This window comes from Crocuta crocuta, unplaced genomic scaffold, assembly GCF_008692635.1.
Source record: "Crocuta crocuta isolate KB4526 unplaced genomic scaffold, BGI_CrCroc_1.0 scaffold270, whole genome shotgun sequence".
Lineage (NCBI taxonomy): Eukaryota > Metazoa > Chordata > Mammalia > Carnivora > Hyaenidae > Crocuta > Crocuta crocuta.
Window position 1 is genome coordinate 4,098,829 of NW_027527569.1, and position 19,575 is coordinate 4,118,403.

The 19,575-nt window shown below is 43.3% G+C and overlaps 2 protein-coding genes across 2 annotated transcripts; one reads left to right on the top strand and one right to left on the bottom strand.

Annotated features, from left to right (window-relative positions):
• Nucleotides 1-1,606: 1,606 nt before the first annotated feature.
• Nucleotides 1,607-2,695, top strand: OOEP (oocyte expressed protein). Its single transcript, XM_077770495.1, has 3 exons — nucleotides 1,607-1,796; nucleotides 2,000-2,179; nucleotides 2,544-2,695. Exons 1-3 carry the CDS (start codon nucleotides 1,607-1,609, stop codon nucleotides 2,621-2,623), a joined length of 450 nt encoding a protein of 149 aa, XP_077626621.1. The 3' UTR covers nucleotides 2,624-2,695.
• Nucleotides 2,696-8,387: 5,692 nt separating this feature from the next.
• Nucleotides 8,388-9,743, bottom strand: KHDC3L (KH domain containing 3 like, subcortical maternal complex member). The gene is made up of 3 exons (XM_077770503.1): nucleotides 9,575-9,743; nucleotides 9,224-9,403; nucleotides 8,388-8,964 (listed from the first exon to the last, which is right to left on the bottom strand). Exons 1-3 carry the CDS (start codon nucleotides 9,741-9,743, stop codon nucleotides 8,417-8,419), a joined length of 897 nt encoding a protein of 298 aa, XP_077626629.1. The 3' UTR covers nucleotides 8,388-8,416.
• Between the last annotated feature and the right edge of the window lie 9,832 nt (nucleotides 9,744-19,575).

Genomic DNA, 19,575 nt, shown 5'->3' on the forward strand with positions numbered 1-19,575 from the left:
CTCTGAGCTGTCACAAGCCTGATGTGGGGCTCCAACTCAAACCATGAGATCATGACCTGGCTGAAGCCAGACACTCAATCATTTGAGCCAACCAAGCATCCCTTTAATGTTTTTTTAAAGTTTATTTATTTTGAGAGAGAGAGAGAGAAGGGGAAGGGCAAAGAGAGAAGGGGACAGGTGATTCCAAGTGGGCTCTGTACTCACAGCAGAGAGCCCTATGTGAGGCTGGCACCCACGAACCTGGAGATCATGACCTGAGCCACCCAGGTGCCCCTAACTGATAGCTATTTTAAAGAAGAGAGGTGAGGCAAATGTGGGAAAATGTTAACATCTTGTTAAATGGGGAAGTGGTGGGGGTTGTTATATAGGTATTTGTTATATAACTTTTTGAATGTGTGAAATCTTCCATAATTTAAAATTTTAACTAAAATTAAGAATATTGGGAAGAGAATTGCACCAACACTAGTTGTTTTAGGATGTGGTAATTAAACGGGATTTATCTATAGTTTCTACATTTTCTGTAACGACCATCTCTCTGTAATGACCAAACATAAAAATGTTTCTATTTTTAAAATTTTTATTATTTTTTTAAGTTTATTTATTTGGAGACGGAGACTGCGTGAGCAGGGGAGGAGCAGAGAGAGAGAGAGAGAGAGAGAGGCAGAGAGATATATATAAAGAGAGACGAAGGAGACAGAGAGACAGAGACTCCCAAGCAGATTCTGCGCAGAGCCCAATGCGGGGCTCAAACTCACAAACCATGAGATCATGAGCTGAGTGAAAACCGAGAGTCCGAGGCTTAACCTGAGCCACCCACGCACACCTCTAACGTTTATGTGTTTTTTTTTAAATTTTTTTTTAATGTTCCATTTATTTCAGAAGAGAAGAGAGAGAGAGAGACAGTGTGAGTAGGGGAGGGTCAGAGAGAGAGGGAGACACAGAACCTGAAACAGGCTCCAGGCGCTGAGCTGTCAGCACAGAGCCCGACGGGGGTCTCGAACCCACGAACCGTGAGATCATGACCTGAGCCGAAGCCGAATGCTTAACCTGCTGAGCCACCCAGGCGCCCCTAACGTTTATGTTTTAACACACGACACACTTCCTTGAATAATTTTGAAGTACTAATCAACCTGAGAGTCGGGAGACAACAGGGAGCAGAAGAAAGTGGAGTATAGAGTCGATGAGCCGGCCCTCGGCCTGATCTACCTACTTACCCCTGGAAGGTTAACAGAAACCTTCTGTTTCTAGCACGAAGGTGACTTGGGGCAATGAGGCTGCCGATTCAAACCGCACCGTTAACCAGTTACGTGCTGGGGCAGGGGCCTTAGAAGCTAAGTGATACCTTACTCAGCGGAGACGACCATGGAAAGCTTCTGAGAGCGGGCTGGAACTCTAACGCTAGTTCGAAGTCCAGCAGGAAGTCGGGTGGGGGGGCCCCTCAGCGCTTCCAGGCAGGGGTGCCGGGTGTCAATTGGATGGGCTCACCCGGAACCCGTGTGCGGAGTCGCAGGAAGAGGCGGGGTTGGCCGAAAACTTAAAGGGGGGCGGGGGAGGGGGCGTAGGCTTCGGGCCTCGCTGGAGGTCTGCGGGGGCTGCCGGACGTAGCATGGCAGACGACGCAGGTGCTGCTGAGGCCCAGGGGGACCAATGGACGCCAGCCCCTTCCATGGACAGAATGCTGAGGTCACCACTTCCACCACCGCGGATTCGCACCCGGCCGTGGTGGTTTCCCGTGCAGGAACTGAGAGACCCGCTGGTGTTTTACCTCGAGGCATGGCTGGCTGACTCCATCTTCGGTGAGCCACCCTAGGTGTGGGGTGCTGTAACCCCCTCCACTCCGAAAGAGACCCTGCAGAGCAACGCTCGCTCGACAGTCTGCTGAATTTGCAGGCCACGTTTGACGCCAAGATGCCCACCTTCCCACGCTTCCCTTCAAATCTAGCTCCTCCTGACCATGTTGGACCGTGTTTCCCCTCAAAGTTACTCTTTTGCTGTTTAGGCCCAGACCGAGCCATCATTCCAGAAATAGAGTGGATGAGCCAAGTCCTGCTGACGGTGGACATAGTTAACTCTGGGGACTTGGTTGAAATAACCATCTTCGGACAGCCCCGTGTACAGAATCGGGTGAAGAGCGTGCTCCTGAGCCTGGCAACCTGGCATCGGAAACATCGTGCCCGAGGTGAGGGTCTTTGAAAACCTGAATGTGGAAGGAGCCACCGGTGAACCACCTGGCCATACCTCCTCTCTTCCAGCCTTTATTACCTCAGGAAAACCTTTTGCAGTTTCCTAAATCCAGTGTTCTGCATGCATCTAGTGTTCTGGGCATCCCTGTGTGAGAGGAGTGCAAATAGGACCTTGGGAAAGCAAATCTGAGATGTTCAGCCCCCTCACTGCCCACGCAGCCTCAGCTTGGTTTTACCACTGGGTCCAGATCTCAGGTTCAGAGTCCCCACCTGAGAAATGATGCTGCTAGCACCTTCCCTCTTCCCCCAGCCCCCTCAATGCGGAGTACTTTGGAACAGTGAGCATTTTTCCTTATCCAGCTGAGAAGATGAGACAACTTGAGGAGTTCTTGAAGACCCACGCATCAGGTCCCCAGACTCCTGAACATCATGCTGCATAAGTATTTTCAGGAGCATGGTGAGAACAGTCCTGCTTCTGCTGCTAAAGTTCAAGAGAAGCACGTATGCATAAATCTGTGTTCTTTTTTTCCTGTGTCTTGATGGGTAGGGCTTTGATTATGATGATGCAAAAGTGAGTTTGTAGTGCCATTCCAGAAATGAACTGAAATTCCTTTTTGTCCAATGCTATACAGATCTTTGCTCACTTAAAATTAAGCAAATATATAAAAGATTGACTCAGTTCATTCATGTCTTGATGTGAGAGTTGGGTAAAAGGCTGATACTAGTGGTTTTTTATTTTTTCCTGTGCTTCTATAATTTTGAATCTACTAACCCTTGTATGGTTTTATGGCCACGGTCAGACCCCTCAGCACAGGCCCATGAATTTGCATTTCTAATTAGCTCACAGGTAATACCAATGCTTCTCCTCTGAGGCTCTCACTTTGAAGCTTGTGGTTTGGCCCCTGGGCAGCACCTACTGTGCACTTTCTTCTTGGAGTGGGGCCTGCTTCCCTGTACGTGGGTAGGTGTTTCAACATGAAGCCTGAGGCGATCGGTTCTTTATTCTGTTGGCATTGTGATTCACCAGAGGACAGTCAGGTCCTAGGCAGCTTGACTGTTGGAAAGGCATCCTGCCACCAAGCCAGCTGTCTCCTTTTCCTGCGAGGCCTGCACAGGTGTCCTGCATGAGCTGGGTTGTTTTTCCGTTACCCATCACCATGCCAGGACTCCTTTGTGCGAAACAGCTCCAACCTCACGCTGCCTCCACTTTCAGGAAGCAGGATTCTTTGGGGGAGAGGTTGTGGAGAGCTCTGTGGCTTCGGAGTTGGCATCGATTGAACTCCTGCAATTTCTTTACCCCTTAGCAGTAACGGATTCTAGCTGTTTGCAAGGGTTGTAAACACACACATACACCAGTCTTTTAAAATGTGCTGCTTTGGGGGAGTTCTGGTGGCTCAATCGGTTAAGCCTCTGACTTCTGCTCAGGTCATGACCTCAGTGTGAGTTCCAGCCCCGCATCCAGCTTTTTGCAGTCAGGGCAGAACCTGCTTGGGATCCTCTGTCTCCGTCTCTCTCTCTCTGTCCCTCCCCCACTCGTGTGTGTCCTCATGCGTGCTATCTCAAAAATAGGTAAACATTAAAAAATTTTAAATGTGCTACTTTGATTACAAGTGATAGTGGACATTTTTCTACTTATGTTTTTGTAAAAATGCTTTTTTATTCATTCCTATATTCTTCAACTCTGAAGATAATATAAATTCCTATCTGTATGAGCTTTTGTAACAAATAATGGCCCATTATAACAGTATTTTCCACCCCTTTGCTTCTCAAATTTTTTGTATGTGAAAAATTTCATTTTATTTAGTTAAACTGGTTATTGTTTTCTGTCTGATTTCCACTCCTCCTCATCCCACCCCCTTACTTTTAAGCATAGGTACTCCGGCATTTATCCGTCTGCAGAAATTTGATTTAAAAAACCCTACAGGTTATTTCTAGTAGGATATTTACAAAACCATTGAACATTTTTTACTGTTATTTGGAGGAAGATTATGCTTAAAATACTCTAATTGTCTAAAAGTTATCCAGAATTTGGGGCACCTGTGTGGCTCAGTCCATTGAGTGTCCGACTTTGGCTCAGGTCATAATCTCACAGTCCTTCTGTGGGTTTGAGCCCTGCATCGGGCTCTGTGCTGATATCTCAGAGCCTGGAGCCTGTTTCGGATTCTGTATCTCCCTCTTTTTCTGCCCCTCCCCAGCTCGTGCTCTCTCTTTGTCTCAAAAATAAACGTTTAAAAAAAAAATTAGATAAAAGGTGAAATGAGATCCTATGGGTGGGCCCTTAACCCAATATGACTGGGGTCTTTCTGAGAAGAAGAAATATGCACACAGATAGGTGCATGCATGGAGAAAAGACCATGTGAGAAGGCAGCAAAATGGCAGCCATCTGCCAACTAAGGAAAGAGGCCTCAGAAGAAACCAATCCTGCGGACACATTGATTTTGGACTTTCAGCCTCCACATCTTTGAGAAAATATTTAAGCCACACAGGCTGTTATTTTGTTAAGGCAGCCCTAGCAAACGAACACACATTTAGTATGGTTTTTCTCTGTGTTGCCTTTCACTACATGCTGATACAGTATTTTTACTACCTTCATAACTTTTAATAACTAAAAATAAAAATCAAATAAAATAGGTGCACCTGGGTGGTTCAGTCAGTTAAGCATCCAACTTCGGCTCAGGTCATGATCTCACAGTTCGTGAGTTTGAGTCCCATGTCAGGCTCTGTGCTAATAGCTTGGATCCTGGAGCCTGCTTCAGATTCTGTGTCTTTCTCTCTCTCTGCCCCCTCCTCCACTTGCTCCATCTCTCTCTCAAAAAAAATTACAAAAATTAATAAAGTTGTCATCTACTTTTCAGAATTTGAGGGTAATACAAGCTGCAATACGTAGCTAATATCACATACCAGTCTATGTGCCAAGAACCTAAATAGGATGCTTGGAACATGATTGACTTGCTAAGGTCATAGAGCTAGGACATTGGGATGGATGGATGGGTGAGATTTGAACCAAAACATTGATTTCCAGGATCCAAACTCATTATACTTTCCCACTTGCTTTCATTTTCCCTCCACACCCGAATTTAGACTCATTTCTCATAGTTTTTCTTTTTAAGAGGAATTAGAATAAACTTGTTAATTGTAAAGAATAAGGGACAATGTTTTTTGTTTTTTCTTTTTTTTTTTTAAAGTTTATTTTTTGAGACAGAACCAGAGAGAAAGAAAGAGGATTCCAAGTAGGCTCTGCACTATCAGCACAAAGCCCACCACAGGGCTTGAACTCATGAACCATGAGATCATGACCTGAGCCTCAACCAAGAGTTGGATGCCTAGCCTACTTTGCTGCTGAGCCACCTAGGTGCCCCATATTGACTTTTTTTTTGTTGTTAGTTTATTTGAGAGGGAGTGTGAGGGAGAGAGACAGAGTGTTAATCTCATACAGGGTCCACGATGTCAGCACGAGAGCCTGACACAGGGCTCCATTCATCCTAATGAGCCGTGAGATCATACCCGAGCTGAAATCACGAGTTGGATGCTTAACCGAATGAGCCACCCAGGAGCCCCTTGTTTGTCCCACTCTTAGTGATATTTTTAAAAAGCCTTGTTTTGGGACATCTGGGTAGCTCAGTTGGCTGAGCGGCTGACTTCAGCTCATGTCATGATATCTGTGAATTTGAGCTCCACATCAGGCTCACTGCTGTCGGCACAGAGCCCACTTTGGATCCTCTGTCTCCTCTCATGCGCTCTCTCTCAAAACTAAAAAAATAAAAAGGCCCTATTTTGATTGAAAGTGTGAAACAGAGATTTGGATGTGCTAAATAGTGCCAACCTGGCTTAACTAAAGTGAAGCTGTGGGAAAACCTTGAGATGTGAGGTCTATAGCTAACCTCAAAAGTTAATCTAGCTACAGAATCTATCAACAATGGACTCTTTCCTTGATCCCTCTAGTCAGCCTATTCAAAAATTGTACAGACTGATCTTTTTACTAGCCGCCAATAGTTTTTTCTGCAAAAAAGTACAAACATGTCATTTCCAGACTTCTGCAGTTTTGCCTTTGTTCGTTTACAAACTTTTTTTCATTGACTGCCTTGGGTCTCAGTTCCCAGAGCCTTCCCATCTAATTAATCATCTTTTAGGTTGGTAAAATATACTCTTTGAGGTGTATATAATGTACATGTAGTTTAAAGAATGAAAGGAGCACTCCAGTGTACCTTAATAGAACAAACCCAGTATTTTTGGAAGCCATCTATATACATCTTTTCTCAACCAATTTTCTGTTTTTAAATAAGTTCCTTTATCTGGAAAACAAATGACCAAGACTGCCAATAGAACAGCGAGAGGCTTGTCCTCTCATATTGAAACATTCTATAAAGCCACATAGAACAGTGGGATAGGTATTGAAAAAAATAGAAAAGTGACATATGTGGACATAAGTACAAGTGTAAGTGTTAAAAGTGATTTCCTATAAGAGAATAGGTTGAAAAGGGCAGATAGAGAGCTCTGGAGACCTTCAGCTGGGTGAAAACTCAGGCGGCACTGCTTCATGCCCTACTTTGAAAGGAGTCCAATAGGTTAAAAAAAATTTTTTTTTTTAATGTTTATTTTTGAGAGGCAATGTGAGCAGGGGAAGGGCAGAGAGAGGGAGACAATCTGAAACAGGCTCCAGGCTCCAAGCTGTCAGCACAGAGCCTTACATGGGGCTTGAACTCACGAACCGTGAGATAATGACCCAAGCTGAAGTTGGTTAACCAACAGAACCACCCAGGACCCCCTAATAGGTGTTTGGTTTTAATTGAACATTTGTTCTGTATTTACTCTGATATTTCCCTTCTGGATTAAATAGATACATTAAGTCTTCATTCAATTGAAACTTTGAGCCTGCATTGTTTTGAGTCTTAAGTGTTTGAAGTTCACTCCACCTAGGCTTTACTTTGCCTCTTCTAAAAATAGTTAATTATAAATTCAGCTTTACATTTTATTTCCCTAACTAAAGTTAAGTGCTTAAAATTGGAGTGGTCATCTATTACTGGTGACCAGAGTATATGATAGATATACCACTCCCTTGGTCTTTTCTTTTTCTCCTTAGTCTTTAAAGTTAGGTTTCCTTGAAACTTTTAAATGAACATTTTTATAGCAAAGATTAACGTGTGTTGTTTTATTTATCCAAGCACCCAGCTGTTCAGTTTGCTTCCTTCTGCCAGTTACACCCTGGTGCCCAGCTTCTAGAGTAGAGCAGGAAGCCAAACATGATAAAGGTGCTGATTATCACTACAAAGACAACCATATTACAATATCTCAAATTAACCTGTACACCTTAAATTTACAGTGTTACAGGTCAGATATAGTTCAATTAAAAAAAAAGCGCCTGGGTGGCTCAGCTGGTTGAGCGTCAGACTTCGGCTCAGGTCATGATCTCCCGGTTTGTGGGTTCCAGCCCTGTGGGTTCTGTGCTGGCAACTCAGAGCCTGGAGCCTATTTCGGATTCTGTGTCTCCCTCTCTGGCCCTCCCCGCTCATGGTCTCTCTCAAAAATAAAATAAACATTAAATTTTAAAAAGTGGCAAAGAAGGCTAGCCTTCAACCTGCGCCAGCGCACTAGGGGAGGAGTCTAGTACTGCTAGTGTCTCACTCACGGTAAACCTCACTGAAGGTGTGAAGGTCAGATGACCTCGACCAAACAAGGACCACAGCAGAGCAGTCCTGGCTCTTTCTCCCCAATTTTCTCCTTCCTCACCGTCAGCTGTCCAGGCTGGGAAGTCACTCGCTGCTTCCAGCGCGACGACATGCCCAGCCAGGAGGACCGCATTGGAACCAAGTTTTTTCACCCCATATCACCTAAGAGTAGAAACGCCACAGATACAAGAAATTTTCCAGGGAGGACGGACTCGATGGGCGGGAGAAACCTCTAACAGGCAAAACCAGATGTTTGCGGTTAAAGAACACAAGACGTCTCACCTGCCTCTAGAGAGCTAGAGCTAGAGAGCAGCCTAGGGCAGATACTGGCTCCTGGAGGAATGGTCTCTCCTTCTCCGTTTACCTGATAATTAACAGACGCTAGGGAAATTCAATTCTTTATTAGAATTCTTTAGATCGGTGTTTGCAAGCATTTGATACGGAGGCAGGGACCAAGAACTATCCACACCATTCTTTCCCCAGCTTCTGCAGCAAGAAGCAGGACTTGGATGGACAGAGCTCCAGTAGGATCGTTGTCTGGCTCCTGCTCCGCGGCCCGGAGTTCTTTCATAACCTGGTAACCGGGCCCTGGGTAGCGTTCGGGGAGCTCTGCGTCGCCGCCTCATCGACTGCGCTGGGGGAGCGCGGAGTGGCCGCCTCCCGGGCTGCCTCGGGGTCCTGCTGGGTCGCCCTCTCACCGACTGCGTTCGGGTCTTGCTGGGTCGCCGCCTCCCGGGCTGCGTCGGGGTCCTGCTGGGTCGCCGCCTCACCGACTGCGTCGGGGTCCTGCTGGGTCGCCGCCTCCCGGGCAGCCTTCGGAGAGCTTTGGGTCGCCGTCTCGCGGACAGCGTCGGGGCCCAGCTGGGTCGCCGCCTCCCGGACAGCGTCGGGGCCCAGCTGGGTCGCCGCCTCCCGGACACACTTTGGAGAGCTTTGGGTCGCCGCCTCCCGAACACACTTCGGAGAGCTCTGGGTCGCCACCTCCGGAACTGTGTCGCGGGACCCCTGAGTCGCCGCCTCCCGGACAGACTTTGGAGAGCTCGGTGTATCCTCCTCAGGGACAGCGTCAGGGTTCTGTTGGGTCGCTACATCCTGGGCAGGGGTCTTCTCTGAGCCTGGAAGAACAGTGTGGAGACCTTACCTGTGTCCCCTACTCTCTCCACAAAAAGATTTATCCAAATTGGCTGGGAGATTAGGGTTCGGAACCTGAGAGTGCATGGTTAATTTGGCCTTCTAGAGTCCTTGCAAGAAGGAAACCCTCTCCTGGACTGAGAGGATGAGACCGCTGCCCCGTGATATCCAGGAAGCATCAGGATCCCTACCAAGGAACCCATGGCCTGCCCAGGGTACCCCTCACTATTCCCGGTTTCATACTTTGTGACCGGAGTTGGCGATGATGGTCAGCCAAATTCATGATCATCTTGGATACATCTTTCTGGTAATAGGGCCGACCAAATATCAAGATCTCAGCCTCGCCCTCGGGGTCCCAATGATTAACGTGAAGCAGGGTCTGTGACACACACTCGACGTGTGGTATGTGCTCTCCTCCCGGACCTGTGCAGGAAGCAAAGAGGCTGTGAGGGGCGGGACTTGTTTGGGAGAGGAAGGCCGGGGTGGAGGGAGGTAGCGTTGGTTTGGGGCTAGGGCCACTGCAGAGGCTTGCTCTGGAACGCGGCCAGCCTGGGGGGCCGGGTGGGTAGGAGTTGGGGGGAAAGACCCACTCACCGAAAATCGCCTCCACCAGCCACGCCTCGAGGTGAACTGCCTTCGGACTCTTCAGGTGCTCGGAGTGGAACCAATAGGGCCGCTTGGTGAGGTTACCCTGCACCTCGAATAGCGCCCCTTCTCGTTGCTCCAGCTGCACGAGCGTCGGAAACCGCTTAGGAGTGGCCATGGTGCAGTAGGCCTTGCTGCTAGTGTCCGTGCAGCTGCAAACCAAGAAGGTCAAGGTTAGTACCAGCTGCGGCAGTTGTGGCCTCGCCAGGGCCTTATTTCAAGGGCTTTTGGTAAGCCCCTCCCCATCCGCCTGGGCGTCTTCCCGAGATTGCGCGATTGCACTGGGTAGAGCACCTGGGCGCTATAGGCGGGGCCATTGGTCTGGACCCGCCCGTTTCCCCAGGCGCTGCCAGCCCGGGGCTGAGCGCCTGGGTGGGGGCTTCTTATGGGAAGCAGGTCTCGGGGAGGTGAGGACACCCCCGTAGAGGTAAGGAAAATCCAACATCTGGACAATACCTTTCAGAGAAGCCAACTGATATTTGCGGAGACACAGGTGCTTTTCAGACGGTTGTAACGGGATCGGGATTCCTGAGGGGTTGGAATGACCTTTTCATGGAAAACCTAATGAAATACATTGAGGAAGTAAAAGCTCAAGGAGTAAAAAAGGTGTTCAAGGGCTAAAGTCCCACTTTCTCGTGAACCTTGACTACTGAGTTCCCTCCTCAGAGGTCGTCACATTTTCCAGCTTCTTCCTTAACCTGTCAGAGACAGCTGAGCACACCCAGCAGCAAATGGTCCATGTGCTTTGGACACCAGAGGGGAATTCATTGAAATTTTTTGGACGCCTTAATTCTCTAAGTAACATATTTCTATGTCTTGTTTTTTGTTTTGTCCAGTTGAAAGCATTCCCCATCAATTGCTACTCAGGAACATAAAGTTATAGAGCTCTCGAATCACTAGTTGGGGTGTCATGCCCAGGCCCAGCGGTGACAGATCCTCAGAACTCAGGTTCATCCTTGTATCCTCTGTGGGAGTTCTGTAGGCCAAAGAAGTGCATGAGAAATTTGTATGTGTCTCACAGCATCAAAAGTCTTGAGACCTAAGCAGAATATGAATTAAGAGCCAAAGAAGGGCAAAATCCAATCAAAGAATCACAGGATGGAAAATGAACTTCCATGTGTAGGCAGACTGACTAAGGGAGTGTATAACTGACACCCAAGCGTCTGGACTCCATAACTATCCCCTCTGGAGGTTTATGGACTCACTAATATAGCAACTATAAATTGAATTTTAATGTCCCATCAGTATTGCCAAAAAGAATCCAATCCAAGAAGTAGTTCCATGAATATCTCTAGTCTGAAATCTCTTTCTTGCACCAAATGATATTAGGATAATATATTGTTTCTTAGTTGGGGTAGTACTTAGAGTTCTTTGCATGTTATTGTCATTATGTGTGTGTAGAGATCTTTTACATCATTGAAGTTTTAGAATTGGAAATACTTAAGACAATTAAAACTAGAGTATTAATATTTAAAAGTGATCTTTCATTTATATAAAATCCTAGAATATGTGGACTAATCTATTGTGATAGAAGGCACGGAATAGTTGCCCAGGGAAGGGAATGGAGGGAGGAAGGGAATGGAAAGAGGCATTTGGAAACTCTTGGGGATGATGGAAGTGTGCATTAGCTTGATGACAGTGATGGTTTCACTGGATGTGGTTTATATGTCAAAACTGGTCAGTTGTACACATTTTATTTATTAATTTTTAATCTTCATTTATTTTTGAGAGTGAGACCGAGAGAGACAGAGTGTGAGCAGAGGAGAGGCAGACATAGAATCTGAAACAGGCTCCAGGCTCTGAACTGTCAGCACAGAGGCTGACTTGGGGCTCAAACCCATGAACTGCGAGATCATGACCTGATCCTAAGTTGGACGATTAAACGACTGAACCACCCAGGCGCCCCTGTAGACATTTTAACGTAAGGAGTTTATTGTGCTTTATTCTTCAAAGTGGTTTAAAAAGAAAGGAACCATATACATGGTATTTTATATTTCTGTAATATTTTAGATAAATTTATTATATTAGGAAGACAGTTTTGGAACTCCAATTTAAAATATATAAGTAAAAAATATATAATTAAGTAATGGATTTAGATATGTGACTAAGATGAAATCTTAGTTTATATTCAGTGTTGGATCACTGAGGAAAACTTCAGTTTCAATATATTCAGAAGTTTTATTTACAGGAATTATTTAGTAATTGATAATTTCTTGTTATTTGAGGCTATTAAAGTATTTTACAATGCTCTTTACCATGTATGAGAATTTTTTTGTGTTTTTTTTCTTGTTGTTTTTTGAGATTGTTTAGTTAATTAAATTTGTCCAGGAGACCTGGTGTCTTTCGTAGCCCATTAAACATAACTCTTAAAACTTTCTAGGCTTAAGAATAGGATAGCAAGTTTTGAAAGAAAAACTTGAAAGCTTAAGAAGGATGGACTAAAGGTTTGGTTTTTACGATCAAAAATTTTTTTCATGTGTATTCATTTTGAGAGAGAGAGAGAGAGTGCATGTGTGAGCAGGGGAGAGAGAATCCCAAGCAGTCTCCTACACTGTCAGCACAGAGCCCACGCTGGGTAGATCTAACACACTGTGAGGCTATGACCTGAGGAGAAACCTAGTGTCAGCCGCCCAGCCAACTGAGCCACCCAGGTGCCTTTGGTTTTTACAGTTTTGGGAAATACTAATTTTCAAAGAAATCTCTAAACATTTCTTTGTATGCACAGAAATCACCCCCAGGATTCCAAAGAAGAAAAAATACACCAACATCTTCCTCTCATCTCTCAGGCTACCTGTATATATCAGACCTGGTACCCGCAGCCCCCAACTCAGTAATATGATTCTGTTAGAGTATTAAAGTTTATACTATTATGACCTTGTAAACAATATTCATAGCTGCAATATGATTTCTTGGATAAAGTTTTATTTTTCTGGGTGTTATTAATTGCTTTTTTTTGTTCAAATCCTCTTTCTTTTTAAGATGCTTACTCTTCTGGGCACCTGGGTGGCTCAGTCAGTTAAGTGTCTGATTTCAATTCAGGTCATGGTCTCTTGGTTTGAGTTTCCTTCTCTCTTGGTTCCTGTGTTTGAGCTTCCTTCTAGGAAAGAAGCACTGTCAGTACAGAGTCTGTTTGGGGGTCTCTCTCCTTCCCTCTCTCTCTTTGCCTTTCCCCCTCTTACACTATCTCTCTCTCAAAATAAATAAATAAACTTTAAAAAAATGCTTATTTTTCTATGTGCTCCTCCTTTTTCTCCAGACTGCCCAACTGTGTAAATTTTCTCCTGTCCTTTCAAGCCCAGCAAGCACTTTATCATTTCATCTTGACAGTATTGCTCCTTCAGTCTTACCTGCTCCAATCTAAGTTAGTTGCTTTGCAGGCCCATCATCCTGTGGTTTACTACAGCCTTTCTGGTATTGGGTCCTGGGCTCTCAGAATCCCACGACTTTCTTTCTTTGTGCGTGTGACTGTTTGGTTTTGTTGTTATTGTTTGTTTGTTTAGTAGATTTGATAGTATTAGCAGTAACATTTGGGCAAAAATTATTAAGCTGATAGATAATCGTCTTCAAGAGGATCCTTGTGTTTTCTGCTGTGCTTATCTTTCCCACTTTGTTTCTGATTAGCTGCCAGGAAGCTGAGGCTGAGCTAGCCTGATTCCAGGAAGGCAGCAGAAAATTAGAGGCAGAGTTGTGGGCACAATTAGTTCAGGCTAAACAAAGAAATAGAGACTTGCAAGCTGATAACAAGACTGAAACATGCAGTGGAAGCATTGAAGGCAATTGTGGCAACAGATGCTGATGCCTAATGTGCTAGGTTCAGTAAGATGAGACATAGATAGTTTCAGGTGGAACTTAAGAGCATTAGGGAACAACAACAACAACAAAACAAAAGCAAGTTTCAAGGGGATTTTTGAAATAAAATGTTTTCTTTTACTGAACCAAGGTAAAGGTGGCTTAGAGTTAAGAAGTTCACTTAGAAATTTCATAGCTGTCACCTTTCTGGCCTAATGTTCCTACCTATAATATTGTAGTTCCTATAATTTTCAAAGGCTGTCAGATAGATTGGCTCATTCTACAGTACTTTAAAATTATAATGACATAGGCAGCTGTTTCATTATTGTTCATTGGCCCTTCAGTTTTGGAGTCCATCTTGGGTTAAAAAGTTAGCTTGAAAAAGGAGTTTTTAGTGTAAAAAGATGAACCCTTTTCATTGCTCTTTACTACTTGCCTTAACCAAATTCTTGGGAATGTTTCTGCATCTGGGGAGTGAATGGGTTTGGGGAAGGTGGTGGGAGAGTTCAGGTAAGGGATAAGGAATTTGGACCTTTAGTGGTAGTTTACCCTGGGCTGCATTCAGCCTGAGAACCCAGGGATTCTCTCACCAAATTCGTAATGTTTGAGGCAATGGTTTCATTATTTTACTTCTCTTCTGAGAGAGACTCCCTTTCATTTTGAGGGAGTAAATCCTCTATTATTTTCTGAGGAAGAATCATATTTCGAGGCCTTGCATTTTGAAATATATTTTTATTCTGTCCAATAGTTAATTGGACATTTGGCCTTAGAAGTTTTGTTAATATTTATATTTTTATTTTTCAGAGAGAGAGAGAGAGAAAAAACACACGTACACACATGTGTAAGCAGGGAAGGAGCAGGGAGAGGAGAGAGAGAAGCTCTCTAGTTAGAAGCTCTGAGCATGTAGGTTTGTCTACACCCAACATTCACTGAGGGAGATATGAGTAGAATTTTTTTGTGAGAACCCCAGTGCAGTCTCATGAGATTTTTCAGTATTCTCTCTACTGGCCGCCCTTTAAGTGAGTTCTGCATACTTTTAGAAGCAACATACACTTTTTAAGATTTAGTTTCCCTTTTTCCTTGAATTCATTGTCTTAGTTTGGATAGAAAAATTGTCATTTCAACCAAGTACTGAAATCTTAATGAGTACTTGAAGCTAATAAAAATGGTACCAATTTCAAAATGGTACTAGTAGTCCATGAGCTTGAAATCAGTCAGTGGTTATTTTTTAAATAATAACAGCTATGTGGGAGTGGGATTGGGGGTGGGAGAAGGATGTCCTCTGTATTATATAATGGTGATGATGATGATGAAATAATGATAGTTGCTGTGTGTGAATGAATTAGGGAAGCACTTATTACACACTATGTGACCCAATCTGTAGAACAATTTTGAGAGTAGTACTGATTATTATTCCTGAATCTGAGGCTCACAGAAGTCAGACAGTGAGTGAAAGTCTAATTTCCTATCTTGGTGTGTTTTGTCTTTTCCCCTCCCTGAGGAACAGTTTGTATCATTACTCCTTTTGGTATTTATTCTGAGACCAAGGACTTGCTTAACCTAATGATTTGCCTTCAGTCCCTTGAAAGTGCTTTTTCCACAATCCAGGTGATTCTGAGCACAAGAAAGTTGAGAATCACTATATGAGATCACTTTGTATTTTCTGATTTCCAGGGTTGATCATTTAGCTTTAATACATCACTCCTGTTCACAGAAACTACCTTGATTTTGTGTTTGTTCCTTGTTAACTTAAGAGTGTCTTAAAACCGTTGTGATGTTTGAGTATGAACATGTAAGAAAAAAAATACTTCTGCTTCATTACCTTGACTTTAAAAGACTAAATTGCCTAAAAACAACAAGAAAAAAGAGCATTTTCTAGTTACATCTTTTGTTCTGTTTTAGGCCTTTCTACTCCTGCTTTGTGTCTCTTCTTATGGTCTAGATTAAATAACACCCCAAAGTCCACTGTAAAGAAAGCTTTATCATCCTCCATACATCCCACTTTAAATAGTACAAGTTGTGGGGTACCTGAGTGGCTCAGTTGGTTGAGTGTCCAACTCTTGATTTTAGCTCAGGTCATGATCCCAGAGTCTTGGGATCAAGTGCCTCTTTGGGCTCCACACTGAGTGCGGAGCCTGCTTAAGATTCTCATTCTCTGTCTCTCTCTCTCTCTCTCTCTTCCCCCCATAAATTAAGTAAAAGAATGAATAAGTAAATAAACACGTGAATAAATAAATCAAACTAATTATCAACATAGATGCATCTCGCTCCAGTGTCCATATACTGTGTTATAGGCCTGAAAAGTAAATAATTAAAATTATTTCTTCTAATGGTAAAAGGAGCCACCAGCTGCTCTGGAATGCTGCTCCCAGGAAAACTCTGACCTCAGCTTTTTGGAAGATATCTGTCCCCCTTCAACCCCCTGCATCACTCCCATCCCACCTTCTTTAGTCAAGAGAGTATTTACTTTTATAGCTAGTGAGAGATGTTGAGGGGTAGAGAGTGTTTAGGTGATGGAAAAGCCTACCCTAATAACACACTCAGATGCTTTTAAAGTTTTCAACCAAAATTAAACCTGAGTGTATTAAAATATCCAATAATTTGCTACTTAATAGACACAATGCAAAAGGACATAAACATTCTCCAACAAAAGAAAAGCAAATGAGTTCATAGCAGCACTCTCAACAATAGCCAAAACATGGAAAGAGCCTAAGTGTCCATTAACAGACGAATGGATCAAGAAGATGTGGTTTATCTATACTATGGAATACTACATGGCAATGAGAAACAATGAAATCTGGCCATGTGTAGCAACATGGATGGAACTTGAGGGTGTTATGCTGAGCGAAGTAAGTCAGGCAGAGAAAGACAAATACCATATGTTTGCACGTATAGGAGGATTAGGAGGAACTTAACAGAAGACCAAGGGAGAGAAGAATGGGGGAAATAGTGGGGGAGAGGGAGAGAGGCAAACCATGAGAGACTCTGAATACTGAGAACAAACTGAAGACTGATGGGTGTGGGGGGGGGAGGGGGGAGATGGACATGGAGGAGGGCACTTGTGGGGATGAGCACTGGGTGTTATATGGAAACCAAGTTGACAATAAACTATTTGTAAAAAAAAAAAAAGAAAGAATTAGACAATAAGAAAGCTGAAGTGATAACGTTTAAATAATATCTAGTAGACTTTAATGGGAATGACAGTAAGCAGGAAAAGATCTTTGTGTAAGACCATATTGTTAATCATTTTGTACTATAATGTTCTCTTTAAGTCTCTTAACTGTGCACCTTTCATTACCAACAGAGCACAATGAAAGCTAGAGAAGGGTCCCACAACTGCGGCCGAAATTCAGACAGATATTGAAATTTTTAAATTCTGATTCCATTTTTTTTACTTAAACTTTTTTATTTTGGGATAAGTGTAGATTCACCTACAGTCGAAATAAAAAAATACGGAGAGCAAAAAAAAAAAAAAAAAAAAAAAAAAAAAAATGNAAAAAAAAAAAAAAAAAAAAAAAAATACAGAGATGTCCCATGTACTCTTCCTCAGTTTCCTCCTATACTAACATCTTGCAAACCTTTAGTACATTATCACAACCAGTATATCAACATTGGCGGAGTCAAAAAACAGAACATTTCCATCACAGGAATCCCCCCGTCTTGCCCTTAGACAGCCACACCCACATCCTTTCAGTCCCCAACCCCTCATTAATTTCTGGCAACCACTTACATGTATCTGTTCTTCATTTCAAAAATTTTTTTTATTTCAGGAATGTTATATAAATGGTATTATATAGTATGTCAACTTTTGGGATTGGCCTTTTTCCCCCCAATCACCATTATCCTATGGAGATTCATCCAGGTTGTTTCTTTTTTCTTTTTTTTAAATGTTTATTTATTTTGAGAGAGAGGGGAAGGGAGAAAGCAGGGGAGGGGCAGAGAGAAAGGGAGAGAGAGAATCCAAAGCAGGCTCCACATTCAGCATGAGGCTCCACATGGAGCTGGGCTGATCATTCTTTTTTTTTCCCCTCCCAATTGTTTTAGCTATTCTGGTTCCTTTGCCTTTTCATATAACTTTTATTATTAATTTTTTTTTTTTTAATTTTAGAGAGAGAGCAAGAGTGATCAGAGGAAAAGGGCAGAGGGAGAGAGAATCTAAGCAGGCTCCATGCTCAGCACAGAGCCCAATGTGGGGCTTGATCCTATGACCCTGGGATCATGACCTGAGACAAAAATCAAGAATCAAACACTCAGCCCACAGAGCCACCAAGGACCTCCATCCAAGTTGTTTCTATTAATACTTTGTTTCTTTTTACTGTTGAGAACTATTTTTTTAATGTTTTTATTTTTATTTTTATTTTTGAGAGACAGAGAGACAGAGTGGGAATGGGAGAGGGACAGAGAGAAAGAGGGAGACACAGGATCCAAAGCAGGCTCCAGGCTCTGAGCTATCAGCACAGAACCCGACACAGGGCTCGAGCCCACAAGCTGTGAGATCATGACCTGAGCCAAAGTCAGAGGCTTAACTGACTGAGCCACCCAGGCACCCCTATTGAGTACTCTTCTATGGTAAAATATATCACGGTTTATTTAACCACTCACTTGTTGAAGGACATGTATTTTTCCCAGCTTTTGGCTATTACATGTAAGGCTCCTCTGCACATTTCTGTTAGGATTTTTTGTGGACATATGTTTTCATTTCTCTTCGGTGAATACCTAGGATAGTAATTGCTGGGTCATATGGTTACACTATGTTTAATTTTTGGGGAACTGTCAGATTGTCTTCAGAGTTCCCATCAGCAATGTACAGGTGATCTAGTTTTTCTGAAGCTTTACTTTAGTGTTGTCTTTATTTTTAATTATAGTCATTCCAATAGTTGTGTTTGGTATCTCATTTAGGTTTTAATTTACATTTCCCTAATAGCAAATGATGAGGAACATCTTTTCATGTGCTTATTAGGCATTGCTATATCCCATTCATAAATGGAAAATGTCTCTATGCCTTTTATTTTCTACTTGTATTATTTTTTACTTTTGACTTTTGGGAGTTCTTTATATATATATATATATTTAACATTTATTCATTTTAGAGAGAGAGAGACAGCATGAGTGGGCAGGGGGGTGCGCACAGAGAGAAAGGGAGACACAGGATCTGAAGCAGGCTCTGAGAGGGAGCTGTCAGCACAGAGCCAGATGTGGGGGTCAAACTCATGAACTGGGAGATCATGACCTGAGCTGAAGTCAGATGCCCAACCAACTGAGCCACCCAGACACCCCTATATATTCTTTTTTTGTTTAAAAATTTTTTAAATGTTTTATTTATTTCTGAGAGAGAGAGAGACAGCGTGAGCAGGGGAGGGTCAGAGAGAGAGGGAGACACAGAATCTGAAACAGGCTCCAGGCTCTGAGCTAGCTGTCAGCACAGAGCCTGATGCGGGGCTCAAACCCACAAACTGTGAAATCATGACCTGAGCTGAAGCTGGACACTTAACCGACTGAGCCACCCAGGCCCCCTCTTTTTTTGTTTAATGTTTATTTATTTTTGAGACAGAAAAAGAGTGTGTGTGAATGGGGGAGTGGAGGATCCAAAGGGGCTCTGTGCTGACAGCAGAAAGCCCAATGTGAGGCTCCAGCTGACAAACCTCGAGATCATGACCTGGGCTTAAGTTAGAAGCTTAACTGACTTTGCAACTCATTCTTTGTGAGATATGTAGTTTGCAAATGTTTTCTCCCAGTTATAGCTTGCTTTTTCATCTTTTTTTGTTTTTTTAGTTTATTTATTCTTGAGAGAGACAGAGACAGAGTGAGCAGGGGAGGGGCAAAGAGAGAGGGAGAGAGAGAATCCCAAGTAGGCTTCACGCTGTCAGCACAGAGCCTGTGAAATCTTGACCTGAACCAAAACCAGAATTCTGACAGTCAACCAACTGAGCCACCCAGGAACCCACCCTTTTTATCTTAACAGATTTTTAACAGAAGTTTTTACTTTAGATGAGATCCAGCCGATCAGTATTTTCTTTTATGGATCAAGCTTTTGGTGACAAATCCAAGGACTCTTCGATTAGTCCAGGTTCCAAAATATTACTCCTGTATTTTTCCCTAAAGACTTTATGCCCATACATTTTACATTTGATCTACCAATACCACACAGTCTTGATTACTAT

What these genes read in the sequence shown, in the direction of transcription:
- OOEP (XM_077770495.1), top strand. Translation starts at nt 1,607, where the DNA reads ATGGCAGACGACGCAGGTGCTGCTGAGGCCCAGGGGGACCAATGGACG. An exon ending in GCTGGCTGACTCCATCTTCG is followed by an intron (nt 1,797 to 1,999) that starts GTGAGCCACCCT and finishes TTTGCTGTTTAG; the next exon opens with GCCCAGACCGAGCCATCATT. An exon ending in TCGGAAACATCGTGCCCGAG is followed by an intron (nt 2,180 to 2,543) that starts GTGAGGGTCTTT and finishes TTCCTTATCCAG; the next exon opens with CTGAGAAGATGAGACAACTT.
- KHDC3L (XM_077770503.1), bottom strand. Translation starts at nt 9,743, where the DNA reads ATGGCCACTCCTAAGCGGTTTCCGACGCTCGTGCAGCTGGAGCAACGA. An exon ending in GCTGGTGGAGGCGATTTTCG is followed by an intron (nt 9,404 to 9,574) that starts GTGAGTGGGTCT and finishes CTTCCTGCACAG; the next exon opens with GTCCGGGAGGAGAGCACATA. An exon ending in TCGCCAACTCCGGTCACAAA is followed by an intron (nt 8,965 to 9,223) that starts GTATGAAACCGG and finishes CTGTTCTTCCAG; the next exon opens with GCTCAGAGAAGACCCCTGCC.